Raw genomic sequence first — 22,164 nt, 5'->3', positions numbered from 1 at the left:
TGTTAAACAGAACCTGCCCAATTTTCCTCACCTCCCATCTCCCTCTATGCTGGAATATTGCTCAGTTTCAAGGACCTAGACAGCTTTTCTGCAATTTATAAAACCATTTTACAGTCCCTCCCTTTCAAAGATCCAAGAGTACAGTGGGAAAAGGATCTCTCACTCAACATCTCAGAAAAGGACTGGAAGGTAGCAATGCAAAGAATTCACTCAAACTCAATATGTGCAAAGCATATAATTATTCAACTTAAAATTATATATCAAGCACATCTGTCTCTGTTTAAAATTGTCCAAAATGTTTCCAGGGCAAGATCCAACCGGCAAACGTTGCAATCAAGTTCTAGCCTCACTGGGCCTGCACCAAATGAATATCATTTTGAACCAAAATCTTTAAATGCCTTTCAGTCAGCCGAGCAGGCAATGAGAGACTACAGACTGGGATATCCTGCTGGGGTCACATAGTGAGAACATTGAAGAGGCTGTTAACTGCACTACTGACTACATCAACTTCTGTATGGACATTGTAGTTCCAGTAAGAACAGTACGCTGCTATGCTAACAACAAGCCATGGATTACAAGTGACATCAAAGGCCTTTTGAACCAGAAGAAAAGGGCTTTTAAAGGTGGTGATAAGCATGAGCTCAAGCGCGTGCAGAAGGAACTCCGAATTAAGCTTAGGGCGGCGAAAGAGCAGTACAGGAGAAAGCTGGAGCAGAAGTTGCAGAATAACAGCATGAAGGAAGTGTGGGATAGGATGAAGATTATCACTGGCTGTAGCTCGAAGCGGGGTGCCACCATCGAGACAGACGTGGAGAGAGCAAACCAAATGAACAACTTCTTTAATAGGTTTGATCACCCTAACCCACTCTCACCTCAGAGTACTGCATCCTCCAACCATCCAGCTGTTGATACCAGCATAGGTGAGACATCCCCACCCACAATTACAGCAGCCCAGATGAGCAGAGAGCTGAGGAGAATTCGTGCCAGTAAAGCAGCGGGTCCAGATGGAGTATCGCCATGACTGCTGAAGACCTGTGCACTGGAACTGGGATCGTGGACTGTCTTACAGAAAGACCTCAATATGTGTGTCTTGGGAACTGCAGGTCTGACATTGTGGTCAGCAACACAGGAGTGCCACAGGGGACTGTACTTTCTCCGGTCCTGTTCAATCTACTGTATATACATCAGACTTTCAATACGACTCGGAGTCCTGCCACATGCAAATGACACTGCTAAGGTGGGCTGCATCAGGAGTGGGCAGAAGGAGGAGTACAGGAAGCTAATCAAAGACTTTGTTAAATGGTGCGACTCAAACAACTTACACCTTAACACCAGCAAAAACAAGGAGCGGGTGGTGGATTTTAGGAGGCCCAGGCACCTGTGATCATCAGAGGTGACTGTGTGCAGAGGGTGCAGACCTTTAAATATCTGGGAGTGCAGCTGGATGACAAATTAGACTGGACTGCCAATACTGATGCTCTATGTAAGTAAGGTCAGAGCAGACTATACTTTCTGAGAAGGTTGGCATCCTTCAACATCTGCAGTAAGATGCTGCAGATGTTCTACCAGACGGTTGTGGAGAGTGCCCTCTTCTACGCGGTGGTGTGCTGGGGAGGCAGCATAAAGATAAAAGACACCTCACGCCTGGACAAACTTTTTAAGAAGGCAGGCTCTATTGTAGGAGTAAAGTTAGACAGTTTAACATCTGTGGCAGAGCGACGGGCACTAAACAAACTCCTGTCAATCATGAATAATCCACTGCATCCACTTAACAGTGTCATCTCCAGGCAGAGGAGTAGCTTCAGTGACAGACTTTTGTCACTGTCCTGCTCCACTGACAGACTGAGGAGATCGTTCCTCCCCCACACTATGCGACTCTTCAATTCCATCCAAGGGAGTAAACGCTAACATTATTCAAAGTTATTGTCTGCTTTTACATGCATTTTTATTACTCTTTAATATTGTTTTTTTGTATCAGTATACTGCTGCTGGATTATGTGAATTTCCCCTTGGGATTAATAAAGTATCTATCTATCTTTAACCACCAAACCATACAAACAATATAAAAAGCAAGCAACAAAATAAGTAATCCACTCATGATAATAAGAATATTAATAATAATTGTCTTTACTGAATTTTGATAATCCATAAAATTTCAACAATAAATAGAAAAAAAAAAAGTGCGAACAGAACCTTAGAATAGTGAACGCATCATGAGAAAACTATGAAAACATTGAAGTATGACTAAATAAAATTGATTTCAATGTTGGAGTAATCTCCTGCAATTTCCATCCTTTCTGATGCAGCCTCCCATAACTACTGTATATCATCACGAAACTGAGATTTAATGTCTGCACTCCGTTCCTCCGTTCTTTCGGTGAACTAGTTCAGTGGACTGTACTGTGAGCGAGTCTCTTGTCTGCAGTTCATGAACGAACTTGCAGTGGTTCAGTAGATCAGTAGGAGGTCATGCTGGTTCATGCAATCAGTCAGTCAGTGTACTGAGATGGTCCTAGTGAACCGATCAGTGGGAGGTGCTTGGTGTCATCTACCAGGTCAGTCATTGGCTAGTTGTTGTCATGACTGTTTTGCTGAAACAGTTTACTGATAGGCTATTTCTATTTAAGTGAAGACGATAACTCTGAACAGTCGTGGAATGCTATGTAAAACGTGGCACACGCTGCACATGCCTCGTAAAGATTTGTTCTTTAATGTCAATGAACTAGTATGTTCGTTCAGAGACCAAGACAAGCACAACAGGACTAGTTAGTTCGCTCACATCACATCAGTACTAAGCTTGAAAATGGAAATCATGAACTCTAAAAATAACTCAATTGAAGGTTTAAAACAATGCTGTGTTAGGATAACACTAGATATGTACCAGTACATCTTGCTGCTGCCCAAGATCCTGGCCAAATCATTTCAAGTAGGTGGGCACAAAAAATTGGGATTCTTCATTGTTGTTTTGTCCGATTTTTAAAAACACCTGGCTGTACAAACACCAAAAATGATACATTTTTAATTTTGTCATATTGTCTCAGCTATGACACTAGGATTTCTAAAATTGTTTAAATTAATGAACAAACGATATATAGTGACAAAGAAACTAAGGTTTTGTTCTTCCAGGGCCCATCGCCTCCAGAAGACGGTGTGCTGCTGTTCGGCTTGTACTTAAGTGGAGCTCAGTGGGATTCCGGGTCACAGACGTTAAAGGAACTGCAGCCTCACCAGCAGCACTGCCCATTTCCTGAGATACGCTTTCTTCCCTTTCAGGTAACGGTCACATTTCCGTGTATAATTTTCAATAAGAAATGAAGGTTGAAAATGGTAAATGAATATTTTAGGCGGCCCCATCTCTGATAGCAGACACCTACAGCCTTGAACCCAGTGCTGCTGGGGAAGGTTTTGACAACTTGTCAAAAAGACGGCCATTGAGAGAGCCGCTAAAAGAAGAGCTAAATGAGATTTGCCCAACACAGCCAGTAACACTGATGAGGCTGCACAACGTCCACCTGCTGGCTGTACACATAAACGAGTAACTAAAGGAAGTTAACATTACTAATTGAGAATGCAAATATTTTGTGTAAGAATATCATTACAGCATATTAACACATAGTTTATGTAAAGACCAAAATCCTCATCTAAACTGTTTTCTGTTGTTATCCCATAACAGTAACTTTCAAAATGACAGTAAAATACCGTAGCAGAGAGAAGTTGTTCTCAAACGCGTGGAGTCAAGTATCTGCAGTGGTTTACGTTGGTGTCCATCATAATGGAAGCTCTGAACCGTACAATGAAAAAAAAAAATATGGGACAACGCCTATCCCGTACGTACGTAGAAAATCTCACACCTACAAGATGTTTCAAGTACATACAGGATACTTTCACATATGTTTGAGATGAAGTTAGATTGAAAACATTACAAATGTGCGCTTCAGGGCCACCTAATGATGACTTTATCACGGCCATGGCGCTTCAGTAGCAAAAGCAGGCAGGTTGAGTGTTATCTATTAAAGGAGTGTGGGATGGTTTAGGTTTTAACTTTTAGGTGTACAGTTAACAGTTTTTACACTCGTACGGAGCCCCTGAGAAGATATGGTATCATTTTTTTTTGGGGAAACGGTTTGGTGTGTACAATTTACTATCTAGTGCACCAGGTACTTCAATGTGGCACTGGCTAATATTGCGTGTGTACCACATTATATTCACCATATACCATTGCATGCGACTGTACCCTTTTCTAGAAATAGAATATATCACTAAAAAGTTTGATGTTTGACGCACACAGTTACATTCTGCAGAAATGGATACGGGCAAATTTATAAAAGCAGGCCATACGTTCAAGGCCAGGTTGTTGGATCCACAAAGCAGCAGCACTAACCACTGTACTAATGTGTAGTAAAGGGAAATGACATTAGTTAGCTAACTACTCGCCATCTACTTACAGATCACCGCTAGCTTCTTATTCACACAAGTTATGAAAGGAATAAACACTTCATATATTCATTACATGAGAAGTTTGCCATGTCCAATGTGAGTACACTAGTTTAATTCTCTGGAAAACGTGGCACACTTACTTATCTACACTAATGGACTGTGGTATTAAACTTCATGTGAAAAGTTACATCCAAATTGGGCCATTTTTAATTCTCACTGTTTTCTTACAAGAGATATGCCTTTGTTGAAAAGCCAAATTTGAATATTAATGTATTCATATATCAATTGTCTATCATGTTATTGTGATTACAGTGATGGAAAAAAATAAAATACACCATCTTGCAGATGACTGCAACATTTAATATACGCTCTAAGGAGTTAAATCAATTTGAACCTCTGAGTAAAACAAACAGTTTACCAATACAGTGGAACCTTGGTTTGCGAACATAATTCGTTCCGGAAACGTGCTCGCAATCCAAAACACCTCGTATATCAAAGCAAATTTCCCCATAAGAAATAATGGAAACTCAGATGATTCGTTCCACAACCCAAAACTATTCATATAAAAATGATTAAGACAAAATATAAAGTAAAATACATAATACAAATTAACCTGCACTTTACCTTTAAAAAGAATCATGGCTGGTGTGAGTTTCTAAGCTCATGTGGGATTCCACCCAACAGGAAGACACGCGGAAGAGTGTCCCAAAGCAATCGCAGTCTCCCAGCGCTGTAGCAGTTCACCGTATAAGCGTATCCAAAAAGATCGCAGACATGCTATAAGCACCTGTCGTCAATGGGTCATACAAGGAACATTATAAAGATCCCGCTGCAATAAATAACAGCGCTGTTGCTGTTTCAAGCTGAATAAAGCTAGTGTTAAAAGTACTGAGACTCAGCTTCGTGTTTTGGGGAGCAAGATGGGGACTCGCACTTCACAGCGCACACACACACACGTCACAATGCTGTAGTAAACAGAGAGACGCGCTGGGCGAGCAAGCAAGCAAGATAAGGAGAGAGAGAGGTGCTGGTCAAGCGAACGAGATAAGGAGAGAGAGAGAAGAACCATCAGCTCAGTTGTTATCACATGACGCTCAGCAGACAAAGTGTATCCATACTGCTCGTATTGCAAGACATCGCTCGTTTATCAAGTCAAAATTTAATTAAAAATTTTTGCTCGTCTTGCAAAACACTCGTAAAACCAAGTTACTCGTAAACCGAGGTTCCACTGTATTTCCTTTTTCCAGAAAATGGTGTACAGTCACACACAATGGTATTTGGTGCTCATCTGAACGTATGTGGCGCACACACAATATTAGCTGGTGCAACACTGAAGTATCTGGTACACAGGCTACATAAGAGGTGGGTATGAGATAGTGAGTGGTAAGCACCAAATGTTTTCCAAGAAAAACAAAAAGCACCATGTCCCCTCAGGGGCTCCATAAGAGTGTGCAAATTGACAACTGTACTGTAAGTACTTCAACCATCCCACTCCTTTAATAAATACAAGCCAACCCATGTGCTGTTTATATCACTGCAGTACAAGAGATTGAAGTAACGTCAAATTGAAGTGCCATGGCTTTGGTAAAGCTGCCATCCTGTAGACCTTCCCTTTCACTCTTGCTGATATCCGTCTGTCACAAATTACTCCTGACACTCTTCTCCACCCATTCCACCCTGCCTGTACTCTTTTTTCACCTGTCTTCCACAAACCCCATTACTCTGTACTGTTGATCCCAAGTATTTAAAGTCATCCACCTTCACCAACTCTACTCCCTGCATCCTCACCATTCCACTGACCTCCCTCTCATTCACACACATGTATTCTGTCTTGTTACTACTGACCTTCATTCCTCTCCTCTCTAGAGCATATCTCCACTTCTCCAGGGTCTCCTCAACCTGCTCCCTACTATCACTACAGATCACAATGTCATCAGCAAACATCATAGTCCACGGGGACTCCTGTCTAATCTCGTCTGTCAACCTGTCCATCATCACTGCAAATAAGAAAGGGCTCAGAGCTGATCCTTGATGTAATCCCACCTCCACGTTGAATGAATCCATCGCTCCTACCACAGACCTCACCACTGTCACACTTCCCTTTTACATATCCTGTACAACTATTCCGTACTTCTCTGCCACTCCCAACTTCCTCATACAATACCACAACTCCTCTCGAGTCACCCTGTCATATGCTTTCTCCAGGTCCACAAAGACACAATGCAACTCCTTCTGGCCTTCTCTATACTTCTCCATCAACATCCTCAGAGCAAACATCACATCTTTGGTGCTCTTTCTTGGGATGAAACCATACTGCTGCTCACTAATCACCACTTCACTTCTTAATCTAGCTTCCACTACTCTTTCCCATAACTTCATTCTGTGGCTCATCAATTTTATCCCCCTGTAGTTACTGCAGTCCTGCACATCCCCCTTATTCTTAAATATCAGCACCAGTACACTTCTTCTCCACTCCTCAGGCATCCTCTCACTTTCCAAGTTTCCATTAAACAATCTGGTTAAAAGCTCCACTGCCATCTCTCCTAAACACCTCCATGCTTCCATAGGTATGTTATCTGGATCAACGGCCTTTCCATTTTTCATCCTCTTCATAGCTGTCCTTTCTTCCTCCTAGCTAATCCATTGCACTTCCTGATTCACTATCTCCACATCATCCAACCTCTTCTCTCTCTCATTCATCAGCCTCTCAAAGTACTCTTTCCATCTGCACAACACACTCTCCTCACTTGTGAGTACGTTTCAATCTTAATCCTTTATCACCCTAACCTGCTACACATCTTTCCCACATCACAGTCTTCATTATAACATACAAATAAATCATTAAGCTTCAGTTGCCTTGTGCTGCTGAACTCATGAATTGATAACAGCAATTTTAGCTTTTTATTTTGTGTCAGCATCAAGATTTTTGCTCCACTTCTTTTTACTCTCTTTCCCTGAAACCTTGGCGGTTACAAATGCATTGAATGGAGAAATTGGGGATGACTATTTTAGGAAGAAGCCCTGTGAGTATAGCCTTTGTAGCAGCTGCTATTCACTGCAAAGTTTTTATCGGGTTATACCCAGACGTCCATTCTTGCACTTGGCCCGGCAAAACTAGGCAGGTACTGCACATGTTCCCCATACTCACTATTGCTTGATGTGCATTATTCAAATTGTATATACTGTAGTATAATGCCATAATGTATATGTATTCATGTACAGAGAGTGCTGTATGAGCGCATGTGCACTGATATGAAGAACATCAGTGTAGAAATCTTTGTTTGCTTTAAAGCAACTTGGCTATAGTAATCACACAACAATACATTCTGGAAGTAGACATAATTTATTTTCAAAATATCACCTCCTTTAGTTTGGTCCACATTCACTGCCCTGGAAAATTCTTTGGAAATTAGCTAAAGCCTCCGCAGTATATGGACTCTAGAATCCGCACACTTTATTCATCCTAGAGCTCGACCAATACTTTGTATGAAGGTGAACTGCGATTATCCAGGAGGGGAAAAAAAAACCCCTGAAATAATTAAGGAGATAATAGAAAAGCGCAGTCAGACTTTACTATGAGTATCAGCTAAGTGTTATGTATGCTATTGTAAGACAGGCAGTCCTCGGATTTTTCCCAGCTAATTTCCCCCCCATTGTTGTTTCTTAGGTGTCAAATGAAAACTCATCTTTTGCCTTAAGTGGCGAGGGGTCAAAAGAGATGCATTATGAATGTCCAGTTTATCAGACATCAAAGAGAACTGGAAATCTCTCATCTACAGGGTTATCTACAAATTTTGTAACTTCCTTAAATTTACCAACTAAAGCACCAGCCACTCAGTGGATAAGAAGAGGAACTGCATTACTGTGCCAACTGAATGAATGAACCAACTGAAATTCAAAATTATGCTTATTGAAGGGAAAGTTAATTCTTCAGAACTCTGAATTTTAAAGTAATAAAATATATGGAAAAAATACAATGTAGTCTTTTTGTAAATGTTTATTTGTAACAAAATATAAAAATAGTTACAGTCTGCATTTATATAACTGCACCCAGTGTGCAGCAAAGCACAAGCTACTTCATATCATGAAAACTTGGATTCAAATATTTATGTAGACTTAATTATGGTCACTCAAGAAACAAAAATATTAAAAAGTAAAAGAACTGTAAAACCCTGGGGGATGAGGGGGGTTGGGGGATTGGAAGAACTTGTTATAGGAAATAAAACTACTCTAAAATGAAGGGGAAAAAACAACCTGATAAAACTTCACATTTAAGATGGGATACATTATTTACAGTTTCTTCAGTCACATGAATACATTTACAAAGCTAGTCATCAATTCATTTGAATTATGTATTAACTACAATTTTTTGTATGACACATTTTGCCTAGAATGCTATAATTCAACATGAAAACACACAGGAAACAGATTTCGTGAGAGGAAAAAAAGAAAAAGAAAAAGCTATAGGCTACTGTGAAGATGTGACGTTCATGTGGAAATTAAAGCATTGTTTATACAAATATATAGTTTGAACATGGTTCACAAATGTGTGGGATTTATACTAGAAAGCCGTGAGACATTTTAAAAACTTTAGTTTTCTTTTTAAGAAACACAGAACTTAATCTGGGCTGAAATTTGCCACTAACAACTTTTGCTGCCCAATTTACTTGGTAAAATGAATTATAAAGGTAAAGTTTTTTTTTTTTTTTAATATTTAGAAAGCAACAAATTAGACTAAAATATAATATAGTATTTTACTACCACAAGTTAAAACCATGCACCATATCATATATTACAAATATGTACAGAAAAACTGTAAATTGTTATTTTAAGTGAACTGTAGTTTTAAAATCTGTGTCCTGAGCGATCATAAGCATTACAATGAAAATCTATACACACAATTCATTACAATAAATCAAAGATTACATTTACAATATTTTATCATTGCAACAAAGTGCAAGCAATGCAGGTCACACAGATCGATGCACTGCATGTTCCATTGTTAACAATTTCCTTAGCAGAGCAATAGCTCTAAAGCCACTTTGGAAAAAGCGTATACGCGCGCACTCACACACATACATATACTTATATACATCTAAATATACAGTGTGATTAAACAGTCCTTTTTTGCTATTTACGTAATTTATTTGTAAATCAATCTGGAAAGAAGCTTTGCTAAGTAGCTCTTGAGTATAAATTCATTTTAGCCAAGCTGCCTAAGCTCAAATGACTCTCAGAATTACACACAATTGTCAAAGTGGTTTTCAGTAGCACAAAATATAAATTTTTAGCTTGTTTCTTTTGCTAAAACAAACTGAATTATGGTTTTGAAAAATTAAATGAGAAAACAGCATTTGGAAGTACTATATTTGCTTTTAAGGTGGTTCTCTAGTAGATGCCAGGGATGATACGGTACCGAACTTGACGGCAGTATTCGTCCCACGCCGATCCATATTTCTTCCTGCACTGGTGTTCATCGCGGGCTTCCCGGTGAATAAGTAGGCAAGTGAAGTATAAGACATAAAAGTATGGAAGAATGTGGCTGAAACCTATAATAAACAAAAAACTATTGTCATTCAATGACCCAAAATAGAATTTTAAAGCTTAAAACACAAAGCTACCATTTAAATAACCATTTGGGTATAATTAGGTTACTCTAAATGTAAAGCTAAAAACTCAAAGAAAATCTTTTTAAAAGTCAAGAATAACAAATTCAGGCTGCTTTAACACAACAATAAAATTCACATATCACATACTGGTAACTGAATATAAATACAAATTGGCCTAATTAGTGCTAAGTTAAAGACAGCATCATCAGAATGCAAAGAACACACAAGTCAATAAGCGTACCCTTAAAAACTGGTCTTGAACACAGACAGGGTTTACACCTTACATTAAAAGTGATGGCTTTGTCATGTAGCTATAGACGGAACAGTATCTTCTTGACACAATCTTGCATTTTAAAGCCCATTTCCTTACTGTGTTTTGCTCTCTCATCAGCCTTTCCCTCATTCTATTTAAATTTACTTTCTAATCACTGCCGCTGGTATGGTAGTTCACATTTCTAAACAAAATTTTTCCCCAAATATTACTTTGTTCATATCAAACTGCATAAAGGTGTAAAACTGCCGCCAATTTTATTAACCTACTTAGCGTTAGACCCAAGCATCACTTGAGCAGCAAAAACACTGTTAAAAATGTTAGTTCAGAGTGTAACTCGGGCAACTATGTAGATGCATCTTGCATTAACCTTAGAAATAAGGATTACTTGGCCTGTAAAAGTGCCAACAGCATTAGTGCCGAGTGTATCTTGGGAAACAATATAGTCGTGTCTTGCGTAAGCATCAAGCCTGAGCGTTACCAGAGCAACAGTACAGACACGTCTTCTCCTAGCCTCATAATGGCGTCTTGTAAGAAACGCTTTTCAACAGCCCAGGTGTTGCATGTTCTTTACAGTGATACAAGTAGTGATAATGAAGTGAATTAGTCTTTAGGCAGTGAAACTGAAACAGTCAGTGAAACCAAAAGTGATTCTGAAGAATCAGAAAATGATGCTTGTGTCAATCACACATGTGTAGTGTGCTGTTCAAAAGCTGATCAGTCTGGAAAGAAAATCCACAAGGATTCACACTACCGTTGTCTCTTAATGTGACACCGGATTGTGTATTTCAACGTACTTTAACACTAGAATTACCAGAGCCTACGAAGAAACTTGTAGATCCGTCCCACCTTAAATCACTTCTCACCTCTCCATCAGCGTCTTTTGTCCTTTAAATGTGTTGATAAGCAGCAACCAGTCTGCTATCACATCCCCGGCACACAGTTTTCTCAGCTCAAGTCTGTTAACCTGCGTGTCAGTTGCTTGGAGTTGTTTATTCAAGCAAAATAACACCTTTTATAAATACTATATCGTTATTTGGAACACATGCATTTCATGTGTGTTCCGTGTCTATGACAATCTAAGTCAGGGGAGACCACACCTTTTCAGCAACTTTTAAAATGACCACGTCAAAATGATCTATCTTCATTAAAAATGCTATATCTATATCTATACTAATAAAAGGCAAAGCCCTCACTCACTCACTGACTCATCACTAATTCTCCAACTTCCCGTGTAGGTAGAAGGCTGAAATTTGGCAAGCTTATTCCTTACAGCTTACTTACAAAAGTTGGGCAGGTTTCATTTCGAAATTCTACGCATAAGGGTCATAACTGGAAGCTATTTTTCCCCATATAATGTAATGGAGTCTTGAGTTGGAGATGGCGTGGCGGAGTTTAGTGTGACATCATCACGCCTCCTACGTAAGTCGTAGAGAACAAGGAAGAACTCCAAACAGCGATGAGCACAAAACGCCATTTCACAATTGAGAAGGCAGAAAAACATTATGAAGCAAATGATGCATACAAGCATATTCATAAGTACAGCTACTGCGGAAAAAAAGCACGGCGTGAACCGTAAGTTGATATTAAATTAAGTTCATAGACAGGCTGCCACTAGCGTTTGTAATTTAGTGCCTGCCCATATAAGGCCGTCCATCAGCGGCAATCCAATACAAACACTGCCGGTAAATATTCAGGTGTGAAGGACTGTGCTTATGCAGAGGAAGATGAGATGGTCAGGGTGGTGTTTGGCACAAACTCATTGAAACTGCGAGAGAAACTTTTAAGTGCCGGGTCTTAGCTGACATTACAGAGATGGCACCAGTACAGCTGGGAACCTTCGATGCAAGAACACCAAGCGGCTCACGTGAACTGACGCAGTGCACAGACAAAAAGCAACAGTTCCAAAGAGTGCTGAACAAAACCGAATTACACAATTGAGAAGGCAGCAAAAATATGAAGCGTCTTATACATAGAATCATATTCATAAGTGCAGCTACTGCGAAACAAAGCACACGGTGGAAAAAGTGAATGTCCTGCTAAAGGAAGACAGTGTAAAAAAACCGTGCATGCAGTTTGTCACATCACAGATAAAAGGAAGGCGAGCTGTTTATTGATGCAGTAAGGAACTAATCGATGAATGAAACCTCTTATCTTTACAACGATTGACAAACACGGAATGTAACTTGAACACATCCTACAAATACGAGCCTGATTGAAAGAAATAATGATAATCAAATCCTTGATGACAGCAACATTCAATAACACTCACAAAACAATTACTGTATATTGACAATCATGTTACGTTATTTTTAAAATGTTCCCTTTTCTTTTTCATAACTTCTACTTCTCCACTGCGATACGGGTATATATATAAATGTATATATATACCCGATCTACAATACATACTTTAGCATAGACAAGCTACACGCTGTGGCTAATTGTAGAGTCTTAAGCCTCTAACGACATTCGAGGTTCGATTCCCGAGAGGGGATGTACTGACTATGTAGCGCTACCGATTCATTTTACCTTCATCTCCTTGGTTTGGGACGTATGAAAAATATTAGGTTAACGCAGAATCATGTTACGTTATTTTAAAATTTTCCCTTTCTTAGCACAAGCACAGCTGAGAAGCTTCGATGCATGTACTCCATAACGCGTTAAAAATAACGCATTTAATCACACTTTCAATTCCAAGCAAACGGAACTTTTGTCAATGCATGATTTCCTGGTACATCCATTACACTGATGCACACATCACAGCTACAAAAATGTTAGAGTCGGAATAAAGCGCGTTCCTACGACTGATCATTTCGACTTCCCGAGCGAAGCCTTGATAAAAGCATGGTTTTGTGCACACTGAAAAGCAAGCAAAATTAGATGCATTACAGAAACGGACTTTGTGGCTCTTACTGGGGATCATTGGACTTCCGTGACCGTTAGTAATTCTAAATACATCTAATTACAAAATGTTCAATGATCACACTGTTTTAGCCTAATGTACAAAATAATTTTGGCTAATGTTACTCAGAGTTTAAAGAGTAAGCTGGTCAAATTACCTTTTATGTTTCTGACTTATTTTTTAAGAAGAAAAACTGCACTTTATGGTGAAATTTTGGTTATTATTATTTAAAGACAATACTATTCTGAAAATGTACTTAAACTACCACTTTATTTTTAAGTCTGCCCAATTTTAACCAGGGATGATATTTTTGTTTCTGTTTTGAATTCAAATGCAGTTTAAAGGCTTTTTTTCCCCCAGAAATTAAAACAGCTTCAGTTTACAATATTCATGTCCATGTCTATTATTTGATTCTGTAAGCCCACTAAAACCGTTTTAAATAAAAAAAAACATTTGCGATTTGGGGCAAATTCAAATGCGATTACATACGATTAATCAAGATTAATTCTTACACAGCCTCTAATTAATTGGATTAATTTTTTAATCGAGTCCACCTATATATATATATATGTAGATATATATATGTAGATTTGTATATATATATATGTGTATATATATGTATGTGTGTATATGTGTATATATATATATATATATTTATATATAGGTTTATATGTGTATATATATGTTTATATATGTGTCTGTGTATGCCAGCAACACTCATATCAATGACAAAACAATTACATTAACAATCATCTTACGTTATTTTTAAAATGTTTGCTTTTCTTTTCATAACTTCTTTAACACACTACTTCTCTCTTGTAAGCCTTGGTATTCTGCTAGTATATATACATACATATACACACACACACACACACACACACATTATATATATATATATATATATATATATACATATATATATATATATATATATATATATATATATATATATATACATACACACACACACACACATATATATATATATACATATATATATATATATATATATATATATATATATATATATATACACATACATACATACACATATACATACATACATATACATATACATACATACATATATACATACATACATATATACATATACACATACATACACATATACATACATACAGTGGTGTGAAAAACTATTTGTCCCCTTCCTGATTTCTTATTCTTTTGCATGTTTGTCACACAAAATGTTTCTGATCATCAAAAACATTTAACCATTAGTCAAATATAACACAAGTAAACACATAATGCAGTTTTTAAATAATGGTTTTTATTATTTAGGGAGAAACAAAATCCAAACCTACATGGCCCTGTGTGAAAAAGTAATTGCCCCCTGAACCTAATAACTGGTTGGGCCACCCTTAGCAGCAATAACTGCAATCAAGCGCTCTGAAAACTTGCAATGAGTCTTTTACAGTGCTCTGGAGGAATTTTGGCCCACTCATCTTTGCAGAATTGTTGTAATTCAGCTTTATTTGAGGGTTTTCTAGCATGAACTGCCTTTTTAAGGTCATGCCATAGCATCTCAATTGGATTCAGGTTAGGACTTTGACTAGGCCACTCCAAAGTCTTCATTTTGTTTTCTTCAGCCATTCAGAGGTGGATTTGCTGGTGTGTTTTGGGTCATTGTCCTGTTGCAGCACCCAAGATCGATTCAGCTTGAGTTGACGAACAGATGGCCGGACATTCTCCTTCAGGATTTTTTGGTAGACAGTAGAATTCATGGTTCCATCTATCACAGCAAGCCTTCCAGGTCCTGAAGCAGCAAAACAACCCCAGATCATCACACTACCACCACCATATTTTACTGTTGGTAGGATGTTCTTTTTCTGAAATTCTGTGTTCCTTTAACGCCAGATGTAACGGGACATTTGCCTTCCAAAATGTTCAACTTTTGTCTCATCAGTTCACAAGGTATGTTCCCAAAAGTCTTGGCAATCATTGAGATGTTTTTTAGCAAAATTGAGACGAGCCCTAATGTTCTTTTTGCTTAACAGTGGTTTGCGTCTTGGAAATCTGCCATGCAGGCCGTTTTGCCCAGTCTCTTTCTTATGGTTGAGTCGTGAACACTGACCTTAACTGAGGCAAGTGAGGCCTGCAGTTCTTTAGACGTTGTCCTGGGGTCTTTTGTGACCTCTCGGATGAGTCGTCTCTGCGCTCTTGGGGTAATTTTGGTCGGCGGCCACTCCTGGGAAGGTTCACCACTGTTCCATGTTTTGCCATTTGTGGATAATGGCTCTCACTGTGGTTGCTGGAGTCCCAAAGCTTTAGAAATGGCTTTATAACCTTTACCAGACTGATAGATCTCAATTACTTCTGTTCTCATTTGTTCCTGAATTTCTTTGGATCTTGGCATGATGTCTAGCTTTTGAGGTGCTTTTGGTCTACTTCTCTGTGTCAGACAGCTCCTATTTAAGTGATTTCTTGATTGAAACAGATGTGGCAGTAATCAGGCCTGGGGGTGGCTACGGAAATTGAACTCAGGTGTGATACACAACAGTTAGGTTATTTTTTAACAAGGGGCAATTACTTTTCACACAGGGCCATGTAGGTTTGGATTTTGTTTCTCCCTAAATAATAAAACCATCATTTAAAACTGCATTTTGTGTTTACTTGTGTTATATTTGACTAATGGTTAAATGTGTTTGATGATCAGAAACATTTTGTGTGACAAACATGCAAAAGAATAAGAAATCAGGAAAGGGGCAAATAGTTTTTCACACCACTGTACATATACATATACATACATACATACATACATACATACATACATACATACATATATACATATATATATACATATATATATATATATATATACATATATATATATATATATATATATATATACACATACATATATACATACATCGAACTGTTGGCCGTAAGTCTGCGCCCCTATTACTTGCCCAGAGAGTTTGGATACGTGATTGCTGTTATTGTTTACATCCCCTCGCGACGCGGAGATGGCGTGTGACATCATCCATTCCGCAGTTGCTAAGTTACAAACGCAGCACCCTGAGGCACTTGTGCTAATCGCTGGAGACTTTAACCATGTAACGCTGGATAAAACATTACCTGCCTGCTCCCAGTATGTGGATTGTAAAACTCGGGAAACAGGACTATTGACCTACTATATGCAAACGTTATAGACGCATACAGCGCCACCCCACTGCCTGCGCTTGGGAAAGCAGATCATAACCTGGTTCTGCTTCAGCCTCAATACAAACCAAGAGTGAGGGCGCTACCTACAACCACACGCTCATTCAGGAAGTGGTCCCTGAGGCAGAGCAGGCTCTGAGAGACTGCTTTGGAACTACAGACTGGGATATATTGCTGAGATCACATAGTGAGAACATTGAAGAGGCTGTTGAATGCACAACTGATTACATCAACTTCTGTATGGACATTGTAGTTCCAGTAAGAACAGTATGCTGCTATGCTAACAACAAGCCATGGATTACAAGTGACATCAAGGGCCTTTTGAACCAGAAGAAAAGGGCTTTTAAAGGTGGTGATAAGCATGAGCTGAAGTGCGTGCAGAAGGAACTCCGAGTCCAGCTCAGGGCGGTGAAAGAGCAGTACAGGAGAAAGCTGGAGCAGAAGTTGCAGAACAACAGTATGAAGGAAGTGTGGGATGGGATGAAGATTATCACTGGCTGCAGCTCGAGCGGGTGCCGCAATCGAGACAGGCGTGGAGAGAGCAAACCAAATGAACAACTTCTTTAATAGGTTTGATCACAGTAACCCACTCTCACCTCGGAGTACTGCATCCTCCAACCATCCTTCTGCTGATACCAGCATAGGTGAGACATCCCCACTCACAATTACAGCAGCCCAGGTGAGCAGAGAGCTGAAAAGACTTTGTGCCCAGATGGTGTATCGCCACGAATGCTGAAGGCCTGTGCGTTGGAACTGGGGAGTCCTCTACAGCGCATCTTCAACCTGAGCCTGGAACAGGGGAGAGTCCCGAGGCTTTGGAAAACATCTTGTATCACTCCTGTCCCAAAGGTATCACGTCCTAGTGAGCTGAATGACTTCTGGCCTGTTGCTCTGACGTCACATCTGATGAAGACCATGGAGCGGCTGCTGCTTCACCACCTGAGGCCACAGGTCCGTCACGCCCTCGACCCTCTGCAGTTCGCATACCAGGAGAAGGTGGGAGCGGAGGATGCCATCATCTATATGCTTCATCGATCCCTCTCCCACCTGGACAGAGGCAGTGGTGCTGTAAGAATTATGTTTTTGGACTTCTCTAGCGCCTTCAACACCATCCAACCTCTGCTCCTTAGAGATAAGCTGACTGAGATGGGAGTAGATTCACACCTTGTGGCATGGATTGTGGACTATCTTACAGACAGACCTCAATATGTGCGTCTTGGGAACTGCAGGTCTGACATTGTGTTCAGCAATACAGGGCGCCGCAGGGGACTGTACTTTCTCCGGTCCTGTTCAATCTATATACATCAGACTTCCAATATGACTCGAGTCCTGCCACGTGCAAAAGTTCGCTGATGACACTGCTATTGTGGGCTGCATCAGGAGTGGGCAGGAGGAGGAGTACAGAAAGTTAATCAAAGACTTTGTTAAATGGTGCGACTCAAACCACTTACACCTTAACACCAGCAAGACCAAGGAGCTGGTGGTGGATTTTAGGAGGCCCAGGCCCCTCATGGACCCTGTGATCATCAGAGGTGACTGTGTGCAGAGGGTGCAGACCTATAAATATCTGGGAGTGCAGCTGGATGACAAATTGGACTGGACTGCCAATACTGATGCTCTATGTAAGAAAGGTCAGAGCAGACTATACTTTCTGAGAAGGTTGGCATCCTTCAACATCTGCAGTAAGATGCTGCAGATGTTCTACCAACGGTTGTGGCGAGTGCCCTCTTCTACGCGGTGGTGTGCTGGGGTGGCAGCATAAAGATGAAAGACGCCTCACGCCTGGACAAACTTGTTAAGAAGGCAGGCTCCATTGTAGGATTAAAGTTGGACAGTTTAACATCTGTGGCAGAGCGACGGGCACTAAGCAAACTCCTGTCAATCATGAAGAATCCACTGCATCCACTTAACAGTGTCATCTCCAGACAGAGGAGTAGCTTCAGTGACAGACTTTTGTCACTGTCCTGTTCCACTGACAGACTGAGAGATCGTTCCTCCCCACACTATGCGACTCTTCAATTCCACCGGGAGTAAATGCTAACATTAATTTTATTTTAATTCTTTTCATTTTTATTACTATTTAATTTAATATTGTTTCTTTGTATCAGTATACTGCTGCTGGATTATGTGAATTTCTCCTTGGAATTAATAAAGTATCTATCTATCTATCATATATACATACATACATACATACATACATACATACTGTATATATATATATATATATATATATATATATATATATATATATATATATATACACACACACACACATTGCATCCAGAAAGTATTCACAGCACATCACTTTTCCACATTTTATGTTACAGCCTTATTCCAAAATGTATTAAATTAATTTTTTTTCCTCAGAATTCTACACACAACACCCCATAATGACAACGTGAAAAAAGTTTACTTGGTTTTTGCAAATTTATTAAAAATAAAAAAACTGAGAAATCACATGTACACAAATATTCACAGCCTTTGCTCAATACTTTGTCAATGCAACTTTGGCAGCAATTACAGCCTCAAGTCTTTTTGCATATGATGCCACAAGCTTGGCATACCTATCCTTGGCCAGTTTCGCCCATTCCTCTTTGCAGCACTTCTCAAGCTCCATCAGGTTGGATGGGAAGCGTCGGTGCACAGCCATTTTAAGATCTCTCCAGAGATGTTCAATCGGATTCAAGTCTGGGCTCTGGCTGGGCCACTCAAAGACATTCACAGAGTTGTCCTGAATCCACTCCTTTGATATCTTGGCTGTGTGCTTAGGGTCGTTGTCCTGTTGAAAGATGAACCGTCGCCCCAGTCTGAGGTTAACAGCGCTCTGGAGCAGGTTTTCATCCAAGATGTCTCTGTACATTGCTGCAGCCATCTTTCCCCTTATCCTGACTAGTCTCCCAGTTCCTGCCGCTGAAAAACATGGTATTGGCCTGGTGATGAGCGGTGGCTGGTTTCCTCCAAACATGACGTCTGGCATTCACACCAAAGAGTTCAATCTTTGTCTCATCAGACCAGAGAATTTTATTTCTCATGGTCTGAGAGTCCTTCAGGTGCCTTTTGGGAAACTCCAGGCGGGCTGCCATGTGCCTTTTACTAAGGAGTGGCTTTCATCTGGCCAATCTACCATACAGGCCTGATTGGTAGATTGCTGCAGAGATGGTTGTCCTTCGGAAAGGTTCTCCTCTCTCCACAGAGGACCTCTGGAGCTCTGACAGAGTGACCTTCGGGTTCTTGGTCACCTCTCTGACTAAGGTCCTTCTCCCCCGATCGCTCAGTTTAGATGACCAGCCAGCTCTAAGAAGAGTCCTGGTGGTTTCGAACTTCTTCCAATAACGGATGATGGAAGCCACTGTGCTCATTGGGACCTTCAAAGTAGCAGAAATTTTTCTGTAACCTTTCCCAGATGTGTGCCTCGAGACAATCCTGTCTCGGAGGTCTACAGACAATTCCTCTGACTTCATGCTTGGTTTGTGCTCTGACATGAACTGTCAACTGTGGGACCTTATATAGACAGGTATGTGCCTTTCCAAATCATGTCCAATCAACTGAATTTACTACAGGTGGACTCCAATTAAGCTGTAGAAACATCTCAAGGCTAATCAGGGGAAACAGGATGTACCTGAGCTCCATTTTGAGCTTCATGGCAAAGGCTGTGAATACTTATGTACATGTGCTTTCTCAATTTTTTTACTTTTAATAAATTTGCAAAAATCTCAAACTTTTTTCATGATGTCATTATAGGGTGATGTGTGTAGAATTCTGAGGAAAACAAAATGAATTTAATCAATTTGGGAATAAGGCTGTAACATGAAATGTGGAAAAAGTGATGCGCTATGAATACTTTCCGGATGCACTGTGTGTGTGTGTGTTATATATATATATATATATATATATATATATATATATATATATATATATATATATATATAATTTTTAATGTAGGTAGATCATTTTGACCTGGTCTTTTTAAAAGTAGCTCGCAAGCCGGAAAAGTGTGCGCACCCCTGACATAGATCGTTGTAGACACGGAACACACATGAAATGCATGTGTTCCAAATAACAATATAGTATTTATAAATGTGTGATTTTGCTTTACTTCTCTCTCTATACAACTGCAAGCAACTGATACGCAGGTAAACAGAAATGAGCTGAGAAAACTGTGTGCCGGTTAAGGATGTGATAGCAGATTGCTTGGTGCTTATCAACACATTTAAAGAACAAAAGACGCTGACGGAGAGGTGAGAAGCAATTTAAGGTGGGACGGATCTACAAGTTTTTTCGTAGGTTCTGGTAATTCTAGTGTTAAGGCAGTGTTTCCCAACCTCGGTCCTGGGGGCACACTGTGGCTGCAGGTTTTTGTTCCAACCAGATTCATAATTAGTGATAACACCGATCTCATTCAATTAGCTGGTATTTTTAAAGCATACTCCATGCAAAAGGTCGGCTTGTCCATCAATAAACATGTACGAGCAGTCGCCTGCCACTGTTTTGTCACGCACAGCGATGTGATGATGTCTGCTTTTTAAGGTTACAAGTGTATTACTGTCATTTTACTGGGCTGCTCTGATTGATGGCAGACAGTAAACTTTGTTAAAACGGTATCAAAAATGCCACTTCATTAGTTTTTACTTAAGTCATTTTTGGCTACCAATAAATTCTTTAACGGGAGTTCATCAACAAAGAAACATGGAAAATAAGATTTAGTAACAAAATAATAGTAATAATTATAATGAATAAGTCATTACTTTACATACAAGAACTCTGTACAAAGACATTTTAAAGACAAATCATTAAAATAAATGTACTAATCCACTTTCACGCCATACGTGGTGCTTTGCTCTTAAACATTTACTCAGGTAGTTTTTTTTATTGGGGGAAAAAAAATTTCCATGGGAAAGGAATTGTAGTGGAACTCAAATTTAACCTTTTTCATTCACACGGTTTTAATTACTCATATGACATAGTTTCATTCAATAAAAGGTCTATATAATCCCTTGCCTGTCATGACCACCGCTTTATATTGGAGGGAGGCTCTAATATTTCAAAAGGGAAACTAAAGTTATTGCTAATACTATGCACTTTTTTTGATTTTATGCATTTTTGAGATGTGCATGCGTGAAATGTGACCAAAATGTTTATTTTTTTTTTTATTTCAAAAGTAGAAAAAAAGTATTGCTACTACCTCAGATTCTGTTCATATATATTTTTTTATCATATGTATTTTTGATGTGCCCGTGTCAGAGAGAGGTTGGGAGTGTGCACCTGGATTGGGACTAAGTGTAGAGGGTGACATCTCAGCACCACACCGGAACAGTGTGTGGTTTTTATAATGGAGGCTGGGGTGCTAATCCTGCCACCAGCCCCCGTTTTCTGTGTAAATTGGAGGACCTGATTGCAGGGCTGGATGCAGTGTAACGTCATACCCAGGAAAACCAAATTTGTGCCCCAATTTAAAAGGGAAATGAAGAAACAGGTAGCTGTTGGAAGCTGTAGAGAGGGACAGCGGGAAACATTCTGCTGTATTCCTCTTTCCATTTCATGCTTTCGTCATTATTTCACCTCTGGGCAGCCAGTATTTCTTTATTAATTGTTGATTATTAAGATGGTCCAAGAGTTAATTTCCACCAGCAAAACAGCATTTAGACCGGCAACTTGGCCTTTTGGATGACGCTGTCTCAACAGTGAGTTGCACATCTTTCTGCAGGTACCAAGGGGTGTTTCACCTTTCCACTTTAAACAATGTGACTAATGACATAATGAGTTTG

The 22,164-nt window shown here is 39.6% G+C and overlaps 2 protein-coding genes across 2 annotated transcripts in view; one reads left to right on the top strand and one right to left on the bottom strand.

Moving 5' to 3' along the window:
* The window catches only part of LOC120526665 (dynein heavy chain 6, axonemal-like), a 234,043-nt gene extending 225,646 nt beyond the window's left edge, over positions 1-8,397 (top strand). The window contains exons 80-81 of the mRNA XM_039749820.1: positions 3,127-3,273; positions 8,105-8,397. Of these exons, the coding sequence (XP_039605754.1) occupies positions 3,127-3,273; positions 8,105-8,320 (363 nt within the window). The 3' untranslated portion in view covers positions 8,321-8,397. The remainder of the gene's footprint in view (positions 1-3,126; positions 3,274-8,104) is intronic.
* Positions 8,398-8,419: 22 nt separating this feature from the next.
* lbr (lamin B receptor) overlaps positions 8,420-22,164 on the bottom strand; it is an 83,743-nt gene continuing 69,998 nt past the window's right edge. The window contains exon 15 of the mRNA XM_039749067.1: positions 8,420-9,986. Within this exon, the coding sequence (XP_039605001.1) occupies positions 9,826-9,986 (161 nt within the window). The 3' untranslated portion in view covers positions 8,420-9,825. The remainder of the gene's footprint in view (positions 9,987-22,164) is intronic.

Source organism: Polypterus senegalus, chromosome 3 (genome assembly GCF_016835505.1).
Source record: "Polypterus senegalus isolate Bchr_013 chromosome 3, ASM1683550v1, whole genome shotgun sequence".
NCBI classification, from domain to species: domain Eukaryota; kingdom Metazoa; phylum Chordata; class Cladistia; order Polypteriformes; family Polypteridae; genus Polypterus; species Polypterus senegalus.
Note: the sequence above shows the minus strand (reverse complement) of the source record. Positions and strands in the feature narration are given on the sequence as shown.